The sequence below is a fragment of the Pleuronectes platessa genome, chromosome 2, assembly GCF_947347685.1.
Source record: "Pleuronectes platessa chromosome 2, fPlePla1.1, whole genome shotgun sequence".
In the NCBI taxonomy this organism is placed as follows: domain Eukaryota; kingdom Metazoa; phylum Chordata; class Actinopteri; order Pleuronectiformes; family Pleuronectidae; genus Pleuronectes; species Pleuronectes platessa.
In genome coordinates, this window is record NC_070627.1 from 1,639,540 (window position 1) to 1,654,392 (window position 14,853).

The 14,853-nt window shown below is 43.2% G+C and overlaps 2 protein-coding genes across 2 annotated transcripts in view; both read right to left on the reverse strand.

Moving 5' to 3' along the window:
- Nucleotides 1-180: 180 nt before the first annotated feature.
- Nucleotides 181-2,502, reverse strand: LOC128448057 (cytochrome c oxidase subunit 6C-1). Its single transcript, XM_053430587.1, has 4 exons — nucleotides 2,364-2,502; nucleotides 711-825; nucleotides 452-584; nucleotides 181-309 (listed from the first exon to the last, which is right to left on the reverse strand). The coding sequence occupies exons 2-3, from the start codon at nucleotides 813-815 to the stop codon at nucleotides 459-461; spliced, it is 231 nt and encodes a 76-aa protein (XP_053286562.1). The 5' UTR covers nucleotides 816-825; nucleotides 2,364-2,502; the 3' UTR covers nucleotides 181-309; nucleotides 452-458.
- Nucleotides 2,503-4,092: 1,590 nt separating this feature from the next.
- angpt4 (angiopoietin 4) overlaps nucleotides 4,093-14,853 on the reverse strand; it is a 29,925-nt gene continuing 19,164 nt past the window's right edge. Inside the window, exons 3-11 of the mRNA XM_053430563.1 lie at nucleotides 13,005-13,160; nucleotides 12,149-12,270; nucleotides 8,410-8,494; nucleotides 7,660-7,807; nucleotides 7,330-7,442; nucleotides 6,756-6,857; nucleotides 6,494-6,660; nucleotides 6,247-6,380; nucleotides 4,093-5,980 (exon numbers count right to left, since the gene is read on the reverse strand). Coding sequence (XP_053286538.1) covers nucleotides 5,820-5,980; nucleotides 6,247-6,380; nucleotides 6,494-6,660; nucleotides 6,756-6,857; nucleotides 7,330-7,442; nucleotides 7,660-7,807; nucleotides 8,410-8,494; nucleotides 12,149-12,270; nucleotides 13,005-13,160 — 1,188 coding nt within the window. The 3' untranslated portion in view covers nucleotides 4,093-5,819. The remainder of the gene's footprint in view (nucleotides 5,981-6,246; nucleotides 6,381-6,493; nucleotides 6,661-6,755; nucleotides 6,858-7,329; nucleotides 7,443-7,659; nucleotides 7,808-8,409; nucleotides 8,495-12,148; nucleotides 12,271-13,004; nucleotides 13,161-14,853) is intronic.

A 14,853-nucleotide genomic window follows, 5' to 3' on the forward strand; every position in this document is an offset into this window, starting at 1 on the left:
CACATCTTTAATGAGGAGAATGAGCCCTTTGTATCTACCACACTTCAGATTAGTAGTAAATAATAAATGGTCAATATTAGTTATAGCACATAAGTCACAGTTTCAGTAATACTGGATTGCAGGTTATTTAAAAACGTATAAAAGAAACTTAATAAAAGCACGAGACAATGACCAGAGAACTTTTACATTAATAGAATAGTTTATTGAGAGGAACAAAACAGAAAAGTGAAGTTCACGTCTGATAAGTAAATTACATCAATGAGAAGGAACTTCATCCTCGGACCAGGAACCAGTGACGGGGAACTAGAGCTGGAAAAAGAAAACATAACGCCACAATTATGAAATTGTTCCTAATGTTTTTGGAATAACCTGTAATTTATCCAATAATATGTTTTTATAATGTCGCAGAAGTGAGAATATATAATGTTAAAAAAAGTGTCAAAGGACTCACAGTGGTTTCACTCTCCTGAGGGCCTCACACTCTCGAAGATGCCAGCCTCCCTCATGGCGTTGAACTCCTTGACTGAGTCGTAGGTTTTATAGAAATCAGCGTAGGCCTGTTTCCTGGGCTCCGTCACTGTGTACTGCAGGACAAAAAGAAAATAAACATTTTAGCCATCAGTGATTCATTTTGAAGGATGTAGTCCTGTGTTTGTGTGTGTGAGTGGGTTTGTGTGTGTGTGTGTGTGTGTGTGTGTGTGTGTGTTCACCTTGAACAGTATCGCAGCCCCCAGAGCCAGAGCGAAAGAGATGGGCAGGTGAAACTTCAGACGCTTTGCCAGCATCCCCCTCATCAAAGGCTTTGGCAGAGACATGGTGGATCACCTGCAGAGAAGAGGAGGCACCGGTCAAACTCTACAATCAGATCTGATCGGTGAAGACATGAACGTTCAGTCCAAGTCTCAAGTCTTCTCTTACTGGACGAGAAAGAGATGCACTGGGATCAGGTGACATCTCGATACTGACTCAAATAACCGGAACAAGGATCTGTTCATTCAGTTCAGTTATGTGGTCCTCTATGTTTGTGAGTTTCTAATACATAATAATAATAATAATAACCATTTGAAGGGCACTTATCTACACAAAGGAGCAGTGGGATGGAGCTGAAAGCAATCACTCTCATCTTGTAATTCTACGGCTGCTTGCATCATCTACGAATCCAATGTCTCTTGACAGGTGTCAGTTAAATTTCAAATTATAAACTCAACTTAATCCAGCACCTCTACCATCATATCAGAAAACTGATTCGCCGCCTGGTTTAATACAGTGACCTTTGGCCTCATGGACACTTGGAGGTCAAACATGTTTAATAAAGCTCAGAGTGGTTTCAAGATAAATCTGATCAATATTCTGGTTTTTAAAATGTCTGCTGAACATTTTTTACATCTTCAATATATTTGACTATTTAAATTTGAACATGATTTTGTACTTTGATGTCCTCTGTAAAAAACTGAGTTACCTTATTGCCATGGAACAAACCGTGAGTCGTGTTTTAAAGAGTCTTACGCTTGTGGGATAATCAAGTCCAGTTTGACGGGTCTATGTGAAGTGGTTTTAGATCTGGATCTGGTCCGAAGTGGTTTACGTGAGTGTGATGAGCTCCAATGAGCAAAATACATTTAACAAAGTGGATTTCAAACATTAACGAGACTTGAAGGGAAATGTCTGACACCATTTCACAACAGGACAATTAGACAGAAGCCGAGAACAGGTTCAGCATCATAAGTTCAGTTTGTCCTTCACTGCTGAATCAGTGTCACTTCAATAATAATGATAATAATAATAATAATAATAATAATAAAGAAAATGTCAACGAGTAGTTTGCACATTTGTAGATTTGGTCCAGATGACGTATTTTCTATTTAACATTGCTCTAGTTTCAGTTTGCTCAACGCAGCTCCGCACCGATCATACAAACACACGATCACACGTGTTAACTTCAGCAGGAGATGTTAAATATAATGTAAATATAAGGATATTAAAATCATATATCAAACACAAGCCACCAGCTGAGCTGCAGGGTCAAATCCGCGTGATGTCACTGTGACACGTCGGGCCTCGAGCCTCTGCACGTTCACAGTTTGACTCATCACTGGTGCTAGAGGTGAAACACGTTAACACAACAATCTAATCTAACGTTAAACTTCCACTGTGCACCGCGAAGTGTCGGAAAGCGACAGCACGAGAAGACGCTGGCTAGCTCGGGAAGCTAAGTGCTAACGAGCCGCAGTCCGTCACATGAAAGAGTCTGGAATCCAAGACCCGGGTCAGATCCCGGTGCCCGGGTCCAGATAGTGACTCAAAGGGGTCACAACGTGGACCCAGAAGAGAGTTCGAACCGGTTCCGATGGAGGAATACTCACAGGTTGGACTCACGACCTTCACTTAAACCGCTAACACACCGTTTGTCCACCGGAAGAGATGCTACTGGAGCCGCAGAGGGACAAACCACACCGGGACCGGAGAAAGCGAAGCGAGGCTAGTTGAGGACATGGGGAAGAAGGACAGGATTCAAACTCTATATATTAACATTGATATATATATATAGTATATAAACACACCTACATATATATAAGTATAAAAAAAAGTCCAATATATATTAACTAAATCTACCATAGATCTAATCTGATAACCCGGATATAAAACAAGAACAACATAAACATTCAAAGTTGGTATGATCGAACATGTATCTTCAAAAATTGGCGACTCCCTGTTAATAATACTATAAATATGTATATATATTTAGTATTATATATATATACAATGCTAGTAATAGATAATTCATAGATTGATTGCTCCTTCAGTTCCCACTTTTGTCCACAAGGTGGCAGTATTGTACTGCTCAGCTTGAGCTAATGTTGTGATCTGACCAGAATATTATTAATATGATGATGATGATGATGATGATTATTATTATTATTATAACCATACTTACCATTATTTATATCTTCTTTCACTCTATCTATCTATCTATCTATCTATCTATCTATCATCTTCTTAAATTGTTATTATGTTTTTGAGAAAAGATTGATTACATTTTTATAAATTTTGCATTCATATATGTATATTTGTCTTCGTTGACAATATGTTATAACCTTGAAAGTTGGAAAATGGCGGGCTCCCTGTTGCGTGGTTCAAATTGCACCTCTAGACTTTTTTGTTTGTCTGGTCATGATACACCTGGGCTGCGATTTTTGTGAAGATCGGTGAAAATTTACTGAGGGGCTTTTCCTTAGATGGCGCTGTTGAGCCAAAATTCCTCTCGCCCATTTCAAATTGCTCTAGAATACAATTACTTTTGGGGTTTTGAATTCCCTGCTAACTTTGTTATATATATGAGCATGTCTAGGCCCTGAAAAAGCCCAAAAGGGAAATACAAATCCTTCGAAATACATCAGGGCCTCCCACCCGAGGTGCTCGGGCCTAATAAACAGAAACATATGATTGTTATGGACAAGTAAGTATGAGGCAAAAACATATACACACATAAAGCAACTTCAAATTGGAAACACACATATTTGTCTGTATACAAATCAAACAAGAAACGATGAGTGACGGTGTGGAGGGGGTGTAAGGATCCTGGAATGAATACTGAGTAACTTTAAGTGCTTACAGTAGGTAAATAAACACCTGATATTTATGCTTATATTTTTTTACAATGTGAAATTGCTCAGCACTGATCCAGGACCATCATATAATGCCCTGGACTGGATAAAGGTTATAAGAAGTCTCTTGAGACACACACACACACATACACACGCACACACAATTGATATAATGCTGCACTTCGCCCCCTGCAAACCAAACAACTTGTAGTTACACAGTCTGACCACAAGAGAGAACCAGAACAACACTGAACTGTTTTGAATGAATCTTTCAATTGGAACAGCATATATATGCACAAATGCAGAAATTCAGGATGATGAAATTAGACGTCAGAGGACAGAGGCGTGTTATCGTACTAAAATATACTTATGAACTATTATGAAATTTATGAGGCAGCATTTATTCATTCATTCTAAACGAAATAATTCCCGGAGTGACTTTTACTTTTGATCGTCTTCACCAGTGAACGGCTGAGAGAAAGAGCAGTGACGCTTTATTGACATATTTTATTGTACAAAACAAACTGTTTACAGTTGAGTGGAGAAGATTTGAAACACATATGCAGTAAATAAAAAAAACAAAAACATTTTTAAACCTGTAATTTGTTACTGTTTTCAGAATCGTTCAACACAAAACACACAGTAACACTGAGGGCAAAGGTCAAAACAAACACTCAGGTTCTCTTCTTTAAAGTGCATTTTAAGACTTATGCATTCTGACAGATAAACATGTGACGTCTTAACCTGTGAAACCTGCAGAGGCTTCTCCTCACGATCATCCACCACCAAATTCTAAAGTTGAGTTTGAGCAACACCAGTAAAAAGTGTTTTTAAAGGAATAGTTTGACATTTTGGGTTGAAAATATTAATTTACTTTATTGTAAAGAAGAAAGAAACCACTGTCTGTGCCTGATTGACTCAACTCTAAATCACCTCAGGGTCTTGAACCAGGCGACTTGTCGGACACATTTCCAGTTCATGAAAGAGGACGGTCTCTCATTTCATGATTTAGTTGTTCCTGTAAACATAGTTAGAGTTTTCTTAGAAATGTTCTCGTCCAATCTCGTACCCTGTTACTTTCTTATTGACTTAAACATCACAGTCAAATAACCAGTCATCAACCTACACAACCTTCATTGAATTTTAATTCTTTGTGTCTTCATGAACACCTGGTCAACCAGTTCATTCCTCAGACTGGAAGCCTCCTTGGTGTGAGGACATGTATCATCCTCCTCTGGAGATATTCAGAACTGTGATACTCTGACAGAGAGAAAGTTCACCTGTTCCACCTGAAGCCAGAAAACGCAACATCACCGGACCTTCTGCTCTGCATCACCTCTTCTTCTCATGTTCTCCTCTGGAGCTTGTGATCAGCACAAGCGGCTTTGTTTGTCTCTGCATTTTAGTTTTCTTCAAAAAGTGGGACACTGTCAGAGAGGGAGGTTTCACCGCAGTGGAAGACGGTGATACGATCTTCTGCCAACAGACAATCACTAAAGCAGAATGACCCCTGGTTCCCAAACTGAAGGAATCTCCACATGTGGGAAAAGGTAAACAGGGGATTAACCTCGAGAAAAAACCACCTGCAGAGATATGTTGAAGTCGAGATTCTCCAAAGTCAGAAAGGTCTGTACCATGTAGCTGCCATGGGAGCTTCTCAGCAGATGGTGGAAAAGCTTTGGTACTTGGATAAGTCACGTTCACAGATACTTTGACGCCTACTTGGTACCATCCGTTGGCCAGAGAAAGTCTGCAGGGTTTCACCCTCTTGCTGATTCTCAGTCTTCACAATTATTTCTGTCACCTTTTACGTGTAAAAACACTTTGAACATCTGATGGAGCGACTGGCTCCATCGGTGACGGTTGGCGTTTCAACCGCGACTGTGGTGATTCGGAAACACCTTTGATTTCCAAATACCCCTCGGAAGGAACTGGTTCTTTTTGAGCATCACATTTACGACCCTCGTGGATCTCGGGCAGGTTTAGATAAAACAACTCATCCGGCAAAACTTTCCAACCATGCCGGTCGATCAAGGTTGTGATTCTCACGGTCTGCTATAGTCAGGTTTGTACCCTTATGGATGCAAGAAGTGTTGTTGTAAGTGTACTATCAAGGTAGTGGACTTAGGGGTGGGACTGTAGAGTCACACCATCTTAATGGTATATTGGAGGGGTGCCATTGGGTTGTTCCATCATGAAGGCTGAGGGGTGCTGCTAGAAGTCGTAGGGTCGAACCATCATGGCGGTGGAGCGCAGAGAGTAGCTGGGGCCTCTGAAGTGGTGCCACTTGATACCGTTAAGCTTCCTGATGTTGTGGCCGAGGCTGTAGTACATTCCGTTCAGGTTGGAGAAACCACAGGCGTCGAACCACCAACCTGACGGAGAGAGAGAGAGACAGACACAGAGAGCGATGTGCACAGGGACTTTTATCCATGACTTAATTTAGAACCCTGGTCCAAACAATGTCACACTGAAACAACAACATATATGTGTCGATTTCTTTATTTGGTGTGATTTATGACAGATAGATAGAGAGTGAGAGAGAGAGAGAGAGAGATATTGTTTATTCCCTTTCATTATGCTGCATTTTGACGATGACGAGGGGACATTCAGAGGAGGGGCGGAGCTGGTTGAACTTTACCTCCAGTGAGCATCAGGGCACATTTGCAGTGGTCGCAGTTGTCGTTGTCCTGGTCTCGGGTGCTGAAGCTGGTCCCATGGGTGGTCAAGCTGCTCTGCCTCCCTGCTGTGCCGCTGTAACCTCTCAGATACAACCTGAGAGACAGGAGGCAGGGTGTACTTCATTACATTACATTCAATTAGATAGACAGACAGACAGACAGACAGACAGACACACAGACAGATTGTGGTGGTGAAGTGTCACTCACCTGTACTGCTGCCTCTCACTGGTCAGCGTAAAGCGGTCGTACTGGGAGTGGGCCGGGTTTCCCTCCCAGTCTTTCAGGTCCACCCTCAGAGAGTACTGACCCTGACTGGTCAGCAGGTACAACACTTCATTACCCAACCAGTGCTCTCCCAACAGGTCCCCGAAACCCTGCAGAGTGGGACGATGGGAACGAGGGTGAGGTGCGATGTACTAGCGGATGTTATTCTCAGTTTTGATTCAATGCTCCCACTAGAGAAACCCACCATCTTGTACTCCCTCCAGCTCCTCTGGAAGTCCACGCTGCCATTAAACCGTCGCTGGAGAACCGTCCATCCTCCTCCGCTCGTCTCCATGTCACAGTACACCTTCAGGAGAAGATGAGAAAGTACTAAAAATGTCAAATACTATGGCAGTGTCCATTGTTTGGAATGGGCCATTTGCTTTGCCTGGGGTGATGCTGGTTGCAGTTTATCTTTCTTAGACTGTAGAAGTGATCTGCAGCAAATCTGTTCACCTGGTTATTCAAAGTTCACTGAAGCTGATTGGCTGTTTATTAAAAGTTAATATACCGAACCAATCACGTATTCTGCACTGCACTTCCTTTGGACTTGAACAACACACATGTCAAGTGTGAAGGTTCTCGAGATATGAGAGACACGGACAAACAGAGATTTCTGGAATAATTAGGTCGATGTGTTAAAGTATTGAGGGTATGGCTTGATACAGAGTCAGTGTGGAATGTGTTCTGGTCCATTCATTGGTTCTGATTCTACCAGAACGTCTGCTCACACTGATCAACATGACTGTATTTACAACTTGCTGCAGGTCAGACATTACCTGCACAGGCTGAGTCCTGTTGCTGATGAAGATGTGATACACTCCGCTGACAGAGTGACCGGCCTTGTAGGCGTCTGCACAGTCCCTCCACATCTGGTTCCCAGGAGGTGACGCTACACACACACACACAAACACACGCACACACACAACAAATACAGTGAAGACTCATGGGTGTGTGTGTATGTTGTGTCTTTGTGAGGACAATTTGAGCATTAACCTCAGAGAGTCCGTTCCTCACATTTTTTTAAAGACTGGGTTATAAGGTTTTGATGTTTAAGGTTAGGTAAAGGGTTAGAGAACACATTAGTGAACTTGTGTGTGTGTGTATACCTGTAGTACTAGCCACCATGTTAATGAGTGTGTGGACAGACGCCATCAGCTGAGCCTGCTGCCTCTGCAGAGCCGTGTTGTTGCTGCTGGCGACTCTCAGCTGCCTCTCTAAAGACTCGATGGCCGCCATCTGAGTCCTGACAACAGACTGAGAGAAGAACATTTTCTTTGCTTGGTTAATTTGCGGATGGCAACCAACGTCAAGGTGTGTCACCGAGCAAACCCCTATTCCATCTCCCTGTTCCAAACATCACTCGATTTTCTTTTGTTTAAAAGATCTGATTTTATTGTCTCCAACAACATTCCTCATCTAACTGTGTTCCTTTTATCACCTTTGCCAAGGAGGTATTCTCATGGAATATTCGGATTTATAAGATTTTGCCAAATCTGTGCAAAATCTTGCAATGTGCAAAAAGTTAAAGAAAGTGGAAGGAATATTCTGGATCCGCCCCTTTGATACGGATCTGGATCTGGAATGAATGGGTTCTTCCCTGACCCATTCTATGTCCTCCCACCAAGTTTCATGGTGATTTCAAACAAACTACCTAAAACATATCCCCCTTGGTTTCATCTTAAGTTTGTTTTGAGGCTACACTTCTCAGCCAGCTTCGTTAAAGTAGAATGAATCAACAGAAACTGATCAGATCTGTATAGTTAAAGAGCCCATGCACTCATGATCTCGTGCACTGAAATCTATGTCTTGTTAATGTGAAATACTTGGTCTGAATGAATCATTTGTATGACGTGTACCTGCAGTCGGCTCTTGTGCTCCTTCATGTCCTCCAGCTCTCCTCTCTGCCGAGACTCCAACATCTGAACTTTACTCTCCAGGTGACTGAAAGACACATTGAAGAAGTCATTGGGAGGATGGAGGCCTCCAATAAAACCTCTACATCTCTTCAGTAGAAAGGGGGAAAAATTGGTGCTTGATGAACGGAGAAAACTGGGAAAAGGGAAATTAATAGTCAACATCTGCGTGTCATCTTTGTTTTCAATAGTTTTGACGTGACTTGTTCCTGAGGTAATGAGTATTAATCATCTGTTTGTGGTAAAGCATCTAGAAGGAACTGCTGTGGAAAGTCACTTGTGTCACAAAGTGCATGTTGTAGTTGTAGCACACAGCCAGGGAGCTGGAAAGAATCCTCCAGGGACGTAAAAGTCATCTTCTGACTTGGAAACAAAAGATTGAGTAAATCTCGGTCCAGGCAACAGGTGGGAGATTAAATCTTCATATACTATAGATATTGTAATATTGACTCCTTCACCATCGCATGTCTCTCATTGTTTCTAATGTGAATTGGCAAAAAGGTTTTTCCAAACAAGCCACGGCTTCTATTGGCAGGACTACTAAAAAACCATCACAAATTACTGTCACATGTTGCTGAATTTAGAATCAGTCCCTCAGAAACTTGCAGATATTTTGTTTTCTACAGCAGCAAAGTCTGATGTTCATCGATCATTCACGACAGAAGAGTCAGCGACACGTGAAACCTGCAAACATGCAGCACAGACGCACTGTCCTGTCCCACCAAGATAAATCAATCTAGGAGATGTAGGAAATCTGCAGGTTGTAGGAGCACCAAAAAGTAAACTACAGTATGTCATAGAAACACAACTCCTAGAATTCTTCACATTAGACATTTTAATAGGACGTTTGTAAGTATCTTCAGAGGGAGGAAGCAAATCCAAACTATTTGCAGCAAATCTGTCTGTAATGGTCCTGGGGTTATAACTCCTGGTCGAAGAGCCGTAAAACTACAAAATACAGTTAATAAACTTCTTTCTGCCAGAGCAGATATCGCTGCAGCTGAACCAGAAGAGCAGCTGCTCAAAACAAGGACTTCAGACAGGGGCGGACTGGGACAGTAACTCAGGCTTGTTGACTCCTCTCCAGTCCACATGTTTCACGCAAAGCACCAGACCTTCTGATTTTGTAAGCTCACCCTATTCGTTGATGTTACCAGACTAGTAAACAAGTAGTAGACGCTGTAACTCACTGTCCTCTGCAAACCTTTCAATGACGTCCTCTTTGTAAAGTGCCATAAGAATGAAACTGCCATGACACAATATCTTTAACTTTAATATAATTTCCCATCCTGATCTGCAATTAATTACTCCACTCATTTGTTAGGTTTAGTAACACTGCTCCCGTCACTCCTCGGTAAACTTATCACTGACACATCATTTCCAATCTGCTCACGGAGCTTTTCCAACCACAAGTTCAATTTCTGCTGAAGAGTAATTGACAAGTGTCGGACACGACCTCCCGTTGTTCTTGGTTGTGCACATGTGTCATGTCGTGGTTTTAGGTCTACGAGTGATATTGTTTTACATTAGCGGTGAGGCCGTGGTCGTACTGAGAGCTGAACCACGTTATCAGCTCCTGCCTCCAAACACTTCATCATGCTGACCTGCACGTGAACGAGGAAACACCTTCTACTGGGATGTGGACTGATGGGGAGTCACTGATCGCTGTGGTGCTGCGGTCTGTGCAGTTTGTGTGTGTGTGTGTGTTGGTGTCTATGTGTGTGTGTGTGTGTGTGTGTGTGTGTATGTGTGTGTGTGTGTGTGTGTGTGTGTGTGTGTGTGTGTGTGTGTGGAACACAAGCAAACTGATTAGAACAACACCGGTAACCATGGTACTGATATGCCAATATACATATTATATATAAATATGCTATATATATATATATATATATATTAATACACACATATATAGCATATTCAATTATGTGTATTCTTCTTCTTTGAGGTTTAACAGCAGCTAGCACCATTACTTTTGAAGATCAAAGCTATCAAAGTTGATACCTGCCTTTCATTTGAAAGCTCATAGACAAAAGCCTTTGGATGATGAAAACTTATTGTACAGGAAGTTTTCACCTGCCAATATTGCAGACAATTTTAGACAAAAATTCATGGATAATGTTCAACAATAGTGACACGGATGAAAAAGCAAAACATTTGCGAGTCTGGAAAGTGGAACCCTGTCGAGCAGGAGGTAAACAATGAAGAGATCAAGTCTCTGTCAGACACAGTTAAATTTCTCTCTGCCGAGCTGAAGAAAGAGTCCATCCAGCGTCTGCTGTTGAAATATAAGTTGCAAAAACAAGCAGATTCCCATCTGCAGCACTTCATGATCTGGAAACAGTCCCTTGCTGAGGCAAACAGTTGCCACTTGAAGGACACGGAGGTTAGTACAACAACCGGCCTTGAGCTTAAAGCTGAGAAAGAGCTCCATCTGGACCTCCAGAGGGAAATTACCAGGCTCTCTATCCGCCTGGAAACAGTGACAGATTACAACAAGTCTCTGACAAAGAAGGAAGAGGATCTTTCTGCTGAGCTGCAGACGGACCGAGCCCGGGCACTGGAGCTGAAACATCAGCTGCAGAAACAACACGACGCTCATCAGGACGATCTTCAGGCAATAAAATGGGCCGATGTTAAGAGAATTGCTCTGCAACTACAGGAAGTGGAGAGCTTGAAAGCAACCAACCTTGAGCTTGTCAAAAAATGTCAGGAGGTGGATGAGCTTAATCAGGACCTCCAAAGACAATCCATCAAACTCTATATGAGCCTGGAGACGGTGACTGAGAAGAACAAGTCTCTGACAAATGAGAAAGAGGAGCTCACTGCCAAGCTGCAGAGGGAGTTGGCCCAGACACTGGAGCTGAAACATCAGCTGGAGAAACAACACAACGCTCTTCAGGAGGATCTTCAGGCTGTGAAACAGTCCAACATTGAGAGAAATGCTCTGCAGCTGCAGGAACTGGAGAGCTTGAAAGCAACCAACCTAGAACTTGTCACCAAACTTAATGCTGAGAAAGAACTCAGTCAGAATCTCCAGAGCAACATTCCCAGGCTCTCTGCTGGAGGCAGAGACAGTAAATACCAAGTCTCTGTCACAAAGGGAAGAGGATCTTACTGCCGAGCTGGAAGAGGAGCAGACCCTGGAGCTGAAACATCAGCTGCACAAACAACACAACGCTCATCAGGAGGATCTTCAGGATCTGAAACAGTCCAACATCGAGGGAAACCACTGAGGAACTGGAGGGCTTGAAAGCAAACAAACTCAAGACCAAGTGACACAAAAGGAAGAAGAACTTACTGCCGAGCTGGAAGAAGAGCGGACCCAGACACTGGAGTCTAGTCTTCTGGGAGCAATGGATGCCCATCAGAAGGAACTTGAGGCGCTCCTTCAGTACAGTGCAAGCACAGAAGCAGACAGCAACTAACCCCGAGACTCTCCTCAAGCTCTGTGCATTTCAAGAGTCTACTCTGGCCCTCCAGACCCAAACTGTCAGGGGAGTTGTACAAGAAGGAGAACCTCACAGATCTGGAAGCTCTGGATAAGCTAACACCTAAACTGACTGTGGAGCTGAGTCCTCCCACTTCTGGAGATGGCGTCTGCAACCAATTGAGGTCTGAACCATCCCTGAAGCCCTCGATGTCTCATGTCCTGTGGACTTTAAGTTTGACGCTGATTCTGTACCTGTTCTTGTCTCGCAGCTGACTGATTTCGGACGTCTGGAGTAGCAGCTCCTTCTCCAGCTTGTTGGTGGACAGAGAGTTCTCCAGAAGCTGGATCTCAATCCGAGACGTGTGGTTCAGCACCTGGTGGAAGAAATGAAGTTTGCAATAAACATTACTCCTCCAGCCTGCGACATTACGTTTAGATTTCTAACTTACAACTACTTTCAACGCATTACATGGTGTCTCTGTCACACGATGGATGCATGAAGATCTCAACTTGGACAGACAGAGAGTTTGGGGGTTTCTGGTGATATGGTGCGACGCTGGTGTTTATGTGCTGTAAACAAAAACACGTGATCCGCCTTGAAATTGATAAGATAGGTCATCCTTCATGCTGGGCCAGCCCTCGCCTGAAATGAAGGGAACCCCGCGAGCTAGTTCAGGCAGCCACCTCGAGCTGCGCTGCTCCAATCATGTGACATACCTCTCTCTCCACAACCCTCTATAATACACACCCACCTTATCAGGTTGTCTATTTAGGCAGAGAGTATTTCCCCATCAACCCCTTTGCTTGCACTGCTGCTGCAGTATTGCCACCTCTTGCTTCAGCCCCTCAACCACCCCAGCATCCACCTGTATGTTATATGATAGATGTTGCCTGCCAGGTCATAAGCATTTCACTACTCTGATGACGCAAAGTTATTTGGTGCATTCGACAATAAACTTTCATTTGATTTGATTTGATTTGATTTTAGGCCCCGATGGGGGGGGGGGGGGGGGGGGGGGGGGGGGGTTAGCAGTAATAACCTGTTTCACTGCTGCAATAAACGTTTGAACACGAGCTGTCTGACTGAGCTGCGTTGTGTGGCCGTTACCTTGGCCTCCACCACGTTGAGTTTGCGTGTCTGCTCTGCCGTGCGCGTGAGGAGGTTTGTTCCGATCTCCAGCATCGTGGCCGTCTGCTTGTGCACGACGTGTGACGGTGTGTTGCTGATGTCTCGTCTCACGCTGCTCTGCACGAAGTTCTCCAGCTGCAGAATAAAGGGACACAAACAGAAGAAATAATGTGTTAGGAAGAATTGCAGTAAAACCACCGGCTGGGTGCATGAAGTTCATCGAATCAAACGCACACACTCAAGAGGTCTGTGGTATGAAGACGCAGGTCCCCATGTGTCTGGGAATATAAACTGATGCCAAGTCACACTGCCATGCTGTGACCTTTGACCTCTGACAAATAAATAATCCGTCCGTCTATTTCTCCCTAAAGCGTCCCCAGGATATCAGTGCCACTGAGAAGCAGGGAGTTGATAAATATACCACTGCACCAACAAACAGAGGGGTCCCTGTGGGAGACCCCGTTACCAGTGAGGCTGTTTGATGAGATCCAAGTGTGTGTGTGTGTGTGTGTGTGTGTGTGTGTGTGTGTGTGTGTGTGTGTGTGTGTGTACATGTGAGTTGAGTCTCGTGTCGATTTCCTTAGGATCATTATGGTGGTGGCAGCAGATCGTGGACAATGATCACAACAACACTTCTTCTACCATCACTGACAACAACTCCTCAACCTGTTTGTTATTGCTGCTCCCTTCATCTCTATCAGACATCTTCTTATGTACAAATACTTTTCCATCACGTTACAATCAGTTCCTTCTAATCAGTGTGGTGGGTACTTTTATTTTGTTGATGTGTTCAGTTACACGCAGCTTCTTCTGTCTCAGCTTTTTTTGGTAGTTTTACTCTTGTGGAGGCTGAAGAACAGAGGATGTGGCACCTTGATAAGATCTCCGAGACAAACCTTGATTTTTGAATATTGGCTTTACAAATAAAAACTGATTAATTGATTAAGTGGATCTCATCACATTTCCTCGGCCTCTCCGTGACCTCAACAGTTAGTTCGTGAGAGCTTTTATTTTGAAAAGATGGGAACTTGAATCTGAAGATTGTGTTGGTTGTTTAACAGATTCTGAAACAGTCGAAATATGATCCGCAAATCATTCAAACTTATTTATAAACCTCACATGTGAACAGTAATAAAGTGCAGATGAAACAAGTCGGATGAACATGAAGTTCTCTAACTTTTCTGCAATACAGACTGTTAATAAAAGTGAAGAGTTTGAGGATCGACACAGGACAAGACAACACAACACTACAAACACACACTATCAGACAGTCTGTGGTGCAGCCGTTCATGCAGGGTCAGTGTGGAAGGACACTTTCAAACCAGTGATTTGGATCCAGACCAGTGATGTGTCACTTGTGTTGTGACTGAGCCAAGCTTTAATGAAATTCAGTGAAAAACGCACAATCAGACGTTGAGTGAACACAATGAAATAAAAACCCCTGAGGATCGATAGTGACTCCGTCCATTTGGCTTAATGTGTTTTTAATTTTCCATAAAATAACTACAGACGGATCCTCCAGCATTATACGTTCATGGTTTGATTCCTTTCACCGACTGATGCTATCCTCTCTGATTGACTTTATCTCAATCATCAGTCTCCACCCACGCTGACGGTGCTATCACTCATTTCACTGCCCAGTTACAGTAACCCCGGTGTTATTATGTTTAGCCTGCTTCAATTCACATTCAGATTAAACAACCATCGCTCCGTTCAATCAAAACCTGATTTTTTTCGGAGAGGACAGATAGGAATCACAGCGGCCATGAGTCCGAGTGGCTCGTTGGAGAGGCTTTTGCGCGACGGAGTAAATTGTGCGAAAAACCAG

Excerpts from the sequence above, each read along its gene's own strand:
- LOC128448057 (XM_053430587.1), bottom strand. The coding sequence starts at position 815 with ATGTCTCTGCCAAAGCCTTTGATGAGGGGGATGCTGGCAAAGCGTCTG. Across the intron at positions 585-710 it reads GGGCTGCGATACTGTTCAAG|TACACAGTGACGGAGCCCAG; the intron begins GTGAACACACAC and ends TTTGTCCTGCAG.